Here is a 10,777-nt window from a genome sequence, read left to right on the forward strand (position 1 = left end):
CAAATAAAGGTTCCCCAAATTGCGTCACCCATTGCAGCTTGTCTGATCAATAAAGTAACTAAATACGTTTAATTGATTCATGAAAAAATGTAATTGAATTACAGTGAGCGTTACCGACTACGGAATGTCGTCACTAAATTACAAAATGACCAAAAGATGTAATACGATGAGCAAAACGAGAACCAGGTAAAAGCAGGAGTCAACGTTTCGACAAGTGGACTTGTCTTTTTCAAAGCTACATATGCTTATGTCGTCTTCAAGAAGACAAGTCCACTTGTCGAAACGTTGGCTCCCGCTTTTACCTTGTTCTCTTTATGCTAATCGTCTTGAATTTCCATCTCCCACCTTCCCTGTGTTTTCTCCAAAGATTTAATAGATTACAAGTAAATAATTACGTGTAATTTGTCACGTACAAGTCTGGTGTAAACGTGGCATTATTTTTTGTTTTTTTTTTTGTGCACGCTACTGCGTTTATTTCAAATATGTTAATTACCATTTGCCAATCCTGCGGGATAATGCTCAGCTAAAATCAGTTTTAAATTATTAGTGCATTCAGGCGTAGCCATGGACTACTATAGCAAATAGTCATTAGGGACACGCTTAAGGGGAGCATTAGCTTAAACTGTATCAATAAATTACGCTTATTGCGCGAAGCAGCCAGTCCTATCAAGAAGTGAGGTTTCGCGAGCCACACAGAACGTGAGAACGAAAAAGTGGTTGCGACGCGTCATGAAGTTTCCGCAGTAGCTCGCTTTGACGCCATGGATTTTTACGTCTAGTCATGTCTTGTTATTTCCTTATCAGCAAATAAGAGCAGCATTGTGTTCTAAAAAAACTATAAACTAAGCCTTGCAGGTTTTTAGAATCTTCCTTGCACCAGAAGAACCCACGTGCGAGAAAATACTTTCATATCCATGACGTCACACTGATGCACTAAGCTTTCAGCAAGACAAAATTAGGAAGACGAAGTTTGGTCTTCAGTTATAACTAAAATTTTCGTTTCTAATGTATCAAAATCAAGTGTTAAAAAAATCATTTGACAGTGTAAACTGATTTAATCTTTATGTTAATGCCCCACTAGAGTTCACGTCTTTACTCATTCTAGTAAACCTAAAAAATTCGAATGCTCGCATTGATCGCTGAGTGCGCTAAGATCAATGTTTATCACAAAAGTAATTGAAGCAACCAGTTTGTGAACTAATAATGCGTTTTATAACCATTATTTTTATGTTTTACTACTGGACCTGTTCGTTTTCAATGGGTGAATGCGAGTATATTGTAGAGAGTCTTTAAGCTGATCAGCACTGGTCTAGATAAAAAAATTATGTGGAGCTAAATTAATTTTGGTTAAAAATTAGAATATATGCGTCTGGCAAGATCGACCGCGAAGAAAGCCCAGGTGACCCTGGAAAAGGAGATCTTTTACTTATAGGTACTTTGTAACTGCCGATGGAACTCATCATGCGTTCGAAATGGTTGAAATGAAACCAGCTTGTGTTCAAAATTTTGGCGTGTAATGAGCGTAGAGATGTAATCTGAATTAGTTTAAGGATTTTACAGACAAGATTACACGTCCTGTTCAATATCGTCTGGCGTCAAAATACTCACAGAAGAGCGCAGTTATCGCATTGCATAGCGTGGGCGTTTTTGGAAACACTGACGCGAAGCTTCGCGTTTATTAGCGGTGCAGGAGCACCGTTAATCAAGCACAAAAGGAAGTTTAGCGGTCCCATGCCGCCAACTTCCCAATAGGTGGGTGTCCTTTCAAGCGTCTCGAACTCCCTTAGTTGCCGAGCACTAGACCGGGGGCGCACCTCTACCTATTTCACCGGTAGGAACCCAGTGGCAGCGCTCGTCTGTCTCCCACAGGGCCAAAGCTGGGATGGGGACACCGGGGGGGGGGGGGGAGGGGGGTGCCCAGAGGCTCTTTAAAATATTTATAAGGCCTCCGTTTGAAATGAGAACTCAAATAAACAACCGAGTGCCAGGCCGTGGTACATCTCTACCCATTATAAAAGCCACTGAGTTTGCGGCGGCACCCGGATTCGGACCCAACGTCTATACCGCACACGAGGCGGACGCTCTGCCGTTTTACCACCACTGACAGCAGCGCCAACACATCGCAAAAGTGACATCATAGAGTAGTATACCTTTAAAGAAGAGAGCGAGTGAAATATTGATACCACATCTAGAACCAGCAGTACTCGGCAACTTCCGTGGCCATCCGGTGCGAAGCAGTTTGTATCCGAGTGACCGATTTGCCTCTGAGCAACCTCAGCAATTCACCATAATACGTGCCCCACCCGTGCACTGGAGAGCCACTCAATCAACACCAGAAGGCACATTTCAAGGCGGCTACAACAGTTACGCTCGAGTGATGATGGCAGTAGTGCACTGAACATTCTGGAACGGCTATGATGCTTGAAAAGTAGCGCAATTGTGCAAACACGCTCATATCAAGCGCAGCAGTTGTTCAGAATAAACCATCACAGTGCGCGACCTGAACTCCTGCAGAGTAGCAAGGCCTTATGAACTTAAAGCCCTCAGTCGAAGAACAACGACGTTTGTTTGTTTATACGAGGGAGAGGTACTGACAGATCGCAGGGCCATTTAAAAATACATTCGGCTGCATCTTACTTCTGTTGTTTACTAAAGCAACTAATGAAGAACAGAGTTCTACTTGCCGCGCGTGTCTGCATAATGCACGACAGCATACGGATTCTCTTTTTTTTTTCGTTGTTGTTGTTTTGGACAATATTTGTGCCAGCCTCCATTGTTGACTCGCGCAGGCAACGAATCTCTTTTCTCTCTATTTCGCTCATTACTGTTCCTGCGCAAGATCCCTTAGTAATGATTAAGAATTGCGCACAGCTTTGTAAAGACGTAAATTTTAGTTAAACAAAAGGGTCGCCGATAATAAGAGTCCACATTGAAAGAGCAAAATTAACATCCCTGGATCCTAACTAAAGAACACTAAGACAACTCAATTGAGCCCTTCAAGTAAACAAACTTGCAAATGAATGGTAAGAAAATTGTTTCTTCCTGTATGGCTCATCTATGCGGTATAGTTTATTCTTGTTGCGTTCGTTGATTTAGGAGTCATATTTTACATTGAAAGTGTAAATTTCATTCTAAAGCCTCACTTTTAATTCAAACCACACGAACGACCCTCCATTTTACTACTTCAACACAACAATCATCGAGCTCTGTAACGACTCAAACAGAGCTCTTTTACACGCGCGCGTCCGAAGCTTCCATACCTCTTACATAACACTCCTTACGAGAACTTAATGATCTTGAGGCCGTTTATGACAGAAAACATGAGATGTTCCCTTCGACACATGACGTGTTGCACTACACAGGTAGCGATCACCATACTCTGTAGAATATTTCCCGCGAATGCACGCACCTGAACCATCTACCAAGAAATGTTACCGGGTGGTGAGAAATACGAGGTACTAGAGACGCAATTATCTCCGTAATGGCTCCCCTCGCGTTTTTTTCCCGCAAAAGATTGCTAAACAGGGACACGGAAGCAACACTCATGGATATGTATGCGTGAATTGCGAAAATCACTTGCCTTTAACTAGTCGTTTGTAGCGCCTCTGTTATGGACTAAGCCAACAAAAAGCGGAACTAACGTAAATAAATACTTTGACCCAGATTGACAGGCATTTGTATGCAATAATCGCTGACAGGCTTCAACCAGTATTGCGGTCACTAAGTAAAATGAAAATGGCAGCGGTCAATCAGCGGCGTAACTTACGAACAAAAAGCTTGAAAATTCGTCGTTTGGTGCCGAATGCATACGTTGAATTTACGTAAGGGTCATCTGTTTACCTGATGTCTACAGTCATTGTTTTCGTCAAAAAAATGTTTGCTTGCATAATATGCTCTTGATAGTGTATTGACACAACACAATATTACATCCCAGGTTGTTTCAATGTTAGAGGCCTAGCGGCTGATAGAAAAAAAAAGTCATTTGACCAGTGGTAAACTCGTGTCAACGCTCAAGAAAAGAACTCAGATGACGATACAGCCCGTACGTGTTAGAAGTGACGCAGATGGAACGCAGAGTATGGCCACAGTTCGTTGAGTGTGTGTCCAGGTTGCGCCAATTATTCCTCCTCCCTTTCGCGCTTTAGTCCATATTTTCCTTCACTCCATGCAGGATGAAGAACTACAATCACCTCTGGTTAAGCTTCCTGCCTGTTTCTTTTTCTACATTATCTCACCGATCACGCAAAACAAAACCATTGACGCGACCGCGACCAGGGCACACATACGCTCGCAAACGCGCTCACGGGCACAAACACACAGGCAGCATAGCAGAGGGCTGTGGAATAATTTTGATAATGTGCATTCGCACATCTCTTCACAAGCATTCTTCTGCTGCCACCTTCGCAGCTGACTACGAAGGTAGGGCCGGACATTAGGTTATATAAAAATTACAATAATAATAATTATCGGCATAAAATTAGAAATTAGGCAGCGAATCAGGCAAATGTACAATGCAATTGATCTAACGTGTTACCCAGCTAACGCTATCCAATCTGTTCAACGAAAAAAAAAAACGAAGAAGACATGTTGCAAGATACAATTATGAGACCTACGGTGTTCGATCGTCAGAGGCCTGGCGACCTGACACCGTGGGTATTAAAACTGTATATTGCGCAGTGTCTTTTAAATCTTTTTTTTTTCGTTAAATAGCTTGGCTAACTTTAGGTGGGACACCCTACAGAAGTAATTAGAAACCCTCAGGGTTGTTGGACGGAGCTTATTAAGAACCTAAACCCATCTTTTATGTGAGGCCTGTTAACAGTAATGCACTGGAAAGAAATTCCTGAAAGTGCTTTTACAAGATTCAACATAAACGCCTACTAATAAGAATCCGACTCATAATTTCAGCTTGTTAATGTCACAACATTGACATTAAAGCTACTACGCAGTAATTTTCGCTATAACAGCTGCTTTATATGTTCTGCGACATTCAGGAGAAAATAAAAACGATGTCATTTGAGTTATACTGCCAGTATTTATAAGCGGGGGGTTCGCTCTTCCGCGTTTGATTCGACACGCTCTGACACTTGATACCTTCTGAATATTCACGTGTGAGTTAGATTTTTCCCTCGTCAAATAAAGGACGCTTCAGAACGCGTGGATGGCACATCGCGCCGGAATATCCAAGTGACTCGCTGCTTCTTGTCAGGAAAAAGAGAATATGCGTCATTTGCCTGGCGTGTAAGCGGACTGTCTCGCTCGTGTAGCAACGTTGAATCTGGTGTGATGCGCCGTCCTAACGTTTCCCGTACCCGTCTCTTGCACTTGGCATACTCCAGCTCGTGCAAGCGGGTACTAAGGCTTCCATAACCGCTCGGACGGTCACCGATGGCTCAAGGACGGTTGCGGTAACTGAAAGATTCATAGTTGTTTTTATACGAGTCCGCGCCTTGACTATTACACGCTGCAGTGGTCAGTGTCGACATCATTGTTACATTTTACAAACTTGTAATATGCCATAGTAGACAAAAAAATGCTTTCTAAATCAATTTATCGGAATAATAGCTTCATCGAATACTAAATTTCACGAACAATGTGCTCTTTCCCACTATTATTTTTGTTTCACTATAACTACAAGGCTGAAAATAACAAAATGACTTATCTGCACACGAGAAGCATAGCAAGTTAATTGTCACATTTCGAACAACTTCGCCAGGCGCATCACATCATAAAACTTCATGTTCGCTTTCAGTGAGATTGTGCGTTCTTATTTTTATTCATAGCCTGACTTCATCATGTACTGATTTAGAGAGGAATATCAGTCACCACCGTGTGATTGTATATAAGATTAATTTATATTATTATTTGAATGAACAATGAAATATATCAGGCAAAGTATTGGCACTTACATCGCAGACGAATTTCGATTCAACTATTTACGGATGCAACGCTGAAGAGTGCGTTTCTTGGCGGCTTGCGGTGAGTAATGAACTAAAATTGCTTCGACTAGCACTCTAAGCACTTTCAAGCCCTTTGGGATACGAAGTGCCGTGTTCACGTCTTTGTCGAATTTAAATGTGACAACTCCGCATATTCAATTACTGAGCATTCCCTAGTGTGCGAACTCTGAAATTGTGCTACAAATTTTCTGCGAATCTGATGCCCTTCGCGGCGGAACACCATCCGCAGAACTAGTTTTGAAAAGCCTTCGTATAAAAAGAACCTTAAGCATTCGTAAACAAACAAAGAAACGGAAATAAAGAATTAGAAAACAACGTGACAGAAATTCGATCGATATTTCCTTGTATCTCATCGCTGTTCACCACTCAGTGTATAAGCCTACGCTAACGATGCGATTAGTTGTCAAAGCAAATCATTGCTCCTCTATTAACAGAAAATGTAGTATTCTCGACCACATTTGATAAGCTTTTGAATACATTTGAAGTGCTGTTCAAGGCTTAAGCATTTAGGTAAAAAAAATTGTGTTTTCAAATTTCGTGTCGCCATGTGATTGCTGCACCAAAGAATGATGCAGAACTTGAAGGCATAGCCCGGTAGCGATGTTCTAGAAGTGAAGATGCTTACGTTGAAAATGTAAATTCATTCTTACTTAAGCACGCCTACAGGGAGCCAACGGATAACAATTACAGCAGCCTTCTATGAAGAATTCGGAAGATTTCTGGCCGCGCCAGCCAGCTGTTAAGCGAGAGCCACGATAAGCGCCAAGATTTGGGAATACCTCTTGGATGCATGACGCAATCAAGCGATTTGAATTTCAACAGCCCACTTACAAAACTTAAGGTACGCATTACTCACAAGCTTACAAAATAGCTGCGCAATCTATGAAGTTCTAGTTTCTGTAGAAACTGACCTGTCCCCACCATACGCTCTCTTTTCGATTTGTTTCGTCAAAATTCTCAATAATTCAACTCACGTTTCCATCACACCTCGCATGTTACCTACCTTGCAACCGCCTTTCCACTTCCTGTATGTGCAACGATTAAAAAAAAGACACGCACATCTCATCACCTGGCTACATTTCTATTTTACTTTCTTAATACAGAAGTGCGAGACAATGTAGGAAAAGCCGAAGTGCCCCATTAATAATTGCCCGAGACATGTCGTTAATTCCAGGCGGCTACAACGTCATACGCATGCCCGCAAGGTTAACGTGGAGTCACGAAAAAGCCCTGACGCGTCTATATACAAACTCGACTCACAGCCGGTGAACGTAATCGCCTACGCCCTAGTGTTACAAGCAACATGCATGCGAACTGCGGCAGGCGGCGGCGCCCCCTTGGCACACGGGTGTTGCGCAGCCCGCGCTGTCTGTGCGTATGAGCGCGGGAAAGTGCCTAGGTGGGCCTGTTGATTGAGAAAGATGGCCAGGAAACCTCTGACCGGCGAGAGTAAACCGGCGTCGCGTCGAAGGCGATTGCCGGCGCCGCTTCATTGTCAGGCACGAGGAACTAGACATGTAGCTGGAGAAATGCCTTCCGAGAAGGAAGCCAACGCTGGCCTGTCCAACGCCTACGGGTCCTTGAAGCCAGAGAGGAGAGGCGTGAATATAAAACAGCGCGCCCCATGGCAGCGACTGGGATCAGTCCACCAAAAGCTTCAGAGCCATGAGGACCATTGTAAGCATGCTGGCCCCGCTTTGCGTTTTTCATGCACAAATGCTTCATTCCATTTGTTTGTGGCGCTTGCTTTCAACGCTCGAAAATTTTCCTCCTCTTTTAACCGAACCTTGTCATGCTAACCCTTCAGTGAAATATTCTGTGCTATATGCGCTTACTTAGTAGTTGTAGTGTTAGAAACGACGTTCCTTGTACAGTGCAGTGAATTACGACGTTCACAAAGAAGCCTGCTTGTACAGTAGCCGGCTTTTTTGGCGTCATGTAGTTTCTGTGCCTGTAACGCGGTAACAGTGCTTTTGGGAGCCATGATATTTAGTAATTGTGTTTTATGATGTCCTTGGATAACCATATCATGTGACGCCATATTTGAATGATGAGTGCCGTATATGGAACACGCAAGCTTCATCATCTCAGGTGTGGCTCACGAAGAAGATTATTTGCAATTTTAAAGCAGTGCACCCCTGAAACCGAATACCAATATACACGTGTCCTGCTGCAGTGAGACTTACATTACTGATGATCAGAAGGCCGAAATATCTAAGGATTATTTCAAGCCATTTTATTAATTTCCTAACAGTCCCGTTGAGTGGCTGACCTCTTCGATAGCTGAGGCGCGGCTCCGCGAGGACCATTAACGAAGGGCAGACATAATGGAAAGCGAAACGAATTGTTACGTAATTTAATACCAGTATTGTGTGCATGAAGTTAAACAGCACTCTGTTCCGTGTTTTTCCCTGTGTGCTAATTCGCGATTTATATGATTTGCAGCTAGTTTTATCGTGTCTGCTTCCCCTGTGCCTCCTTGTGCTTGCCGAAGACAAGCCGGCCGATGAGAAACCAGCTGAAACAACAACAGCGGCATCCGCTGACGATGACAAGAAGGAAGGCGATGAGAAGATCGAAGGTCGCGGGCTCTTCCTGAGCGGCGGCGGGCTCGGCGGTGGCCTTGGCGGCTGCCCGCCATGCCCCTGTGGCTACGGACCGGGAGTGGGCGGCGGATATGGTGGAGCAGGCTACGGTTCCGGCTTGGGTGGTAGCTACGGGGCCGGAGGAGGTGCCTACGGAGGAGGTTACGGTGGAGGCTACCGCGGTGGCTACGGTGGTTCCTATGGAGGTGGCTACGGTGGAGGCATTCGTCCAGGTGTAGGCATCGGAGGCGCTAGTTACGGTGGAGGCGTTCGTCCGGGTGTGGGCATTGGAGGCGCTGGTTACGGAGGTGGAGTCGGTCCTGGCTACGGAGGAGGAGTCGGTCCCGGTGTTGGTGTTGGTCCTGGCCTCGGCAAGGGTGTCGGAGGAGGACCTGTTGGTCCTGTTGGTGGTCCTGGTGTGGGCGTTGGTCCCGGTATTGGTAAGGGAGTAGTCGGGGGACCCGTTGGAGGACCCATTGGAGGACCTGTTGGAGGCGCTGTTGGGGTCGGTCCCGGCATCGGTAAGGGAGTCGTTGGAGGACCCGTCGGAGGACCTGTCGGAGGTGCTCTCGGTGTTGGTCCCGGAGTCGGTGGCGTTGGCGGACCCGGTGTGGGTGTTGGACCGGGAGTTGGCGGAATCGGAGGAGGCTACGGAGGCTACGGAGGCGGCGTCGGTGGTACGGCTGCTGCGAGTTCGGGCTACGAGAGTGCCGGAGGTTTCGCTAATAAGGCCGCTGGGCAGGAAGCCGGCCAGGGAAGCTTTGCCTACAATCTTGGAGGCTCGGACAAGAAGGTCTTCGGGCACAGCTCGTCCTACGGAGATTCGAAAAGCTTCGGCTTGAGTGAAAGCGAGGGCTTCAACCGCGGCGAGGGTCAGTCAAGCCATGGTAGTGCCTTCGGCAAGGAGGCTGCCGGGTCTGGATCCGTGTCCCAAAGTTCTGGAAAGGAGGTGGTCGTCGGCTGAATTATTTTTATGGATGGCTGTAAGTATACAACAGCTGAGTTTCCCGCGCATCTAAGGTCAGACAGCTTTGTCACGGCTATTCCCATTCGCGCATGTTTAGATAGCAGATCATTAAATACTGTAGAGGAAATTTTAAAAGTTAGATGTGCTAGTGAGAGCTACATAATAAAAAGCGGTGCAAGCAGGAAAGTCGTGTTTGTATATGTGAGACAGCCAAACAATGGACATGATCGTGGAGACGCCTTGAATGCTCTTTATAAAATAATTGATTGCTCAATAGCAGGAGTCGAAAACATTGTGCCACATTCAAGTAAAATGTGCGAAAAAAAAAGTTAATTTACTATTTTAAATTAAAACCGGAGTTGTATGCACCTTGTCCCAAGTTTACTCTGTGCTTAGACGCTTAACCACTCTGAAGGAAGGAGCGTATATAAAGTATTAGGCATAGAGTAGCCTCAATAGCAAATGTTCCAAAGCATTTTTTCTATCCTTTTCACGCTAGACTTGTTTACCGCCATCTTGGATAATGAATGGACGCCGAAATTTCTTAGAGAATATTTAAGCATAGACATTTGTAAAACAAATTATTTGAGTGAACCGGTAGTATTACCGAGCAAAAGAATTGAATGCTTTTTACGTTACGGGGTATTCTTGACGAAACCTGTTACACAACTCTTTAACCAATCGTTGTTTTCGTTTTTTTTTCTTTCTTCTAGGTTTGTGTGCTGGTCGCCAACGCAGTTTTCCATTAGTACAATGAAGCTCGCAACTATATTCAGCCTGTGCCATAGTCTTCGGAGCTTCGTGCAGTAAGAAGCGGTACTTCTACACTACATACTAATTAATAAAACGGTACCACTCCGAAGAACTACAACGTAATAGATATATTGTTTCCTCAATGGGAATACCCACATTTGCCAAACATTGGAGAAGCGAGTGCCAAAAAACGAAGCTATCCTGCACAGAAGTATCTGCAATAAAGATATCTTCATAAAGTTCGACAGTGCTTTCAGTTTCTTTACTTCCGGCGATAACGCTCCTGTAGCGGGTAACTCTGCACCTTTTTCCGAGTATTAATGATAGTAAAACTGTTCGGCAGTATGGTAAGACAAATATGAGGTTGAAGTTATGTCAAGAATCTTACGAAAGCGTCGCATAACAACACCGCGTGAGCCCGGCTATTACCATAAGCTAAATAAATCAGGCTCAACAACCTAAATTATATTGTTAGAACTAATGCTGATTGATGAATTATTCGCATATATAAA

The 10,777-nt window shown here is 44.4% G+C and overlaps 1 protein-coding gene across 1 annotated transcript in view; it reads left to right on the forward strand.

The window, feature by feature from the left end:
• The window catches only part of LOC142576517 (uncharacterized), a 51,092-nt gene extending 40,582 nt beyond the window's left edge, over window positions 1-10,510 (forward strand). The window contains exons 5-6 of the mRNA XM_075686696.1: window positions 8,406-9,528; window positions 10,226-10,510. Of these exons, the coding sequence (XP_075542811.1) occupies window positions 8,406-9,509 (1,104 nt within the window). The 3' untranslated portion in view covers window positions 9,510-9,528; window positions 10,226-10,510. The remainder of the gene's footprint in view (window positions 1-8,405; window positions 9,529-10,225) is intronic.
• Window positions 10,511-10,777: the final 267 nt, after the last annotated feature.

This window comes from Dermacentor variabilis, chromosome 1 (genome assembly GCF_050947875.1).
Source record: "Dermacentor variabilis isolate Ectoservices chromosome 1, ASM5094787v1, whole genome shotgun sequence".
NCBI classification, from domain to species: domain Eukaryota; kingdom Metazoa; phylum Arthropoda; class Arachnida; order Ixodida; family Ixodidae; genus Dermacentor; species Dermacentor variabilis.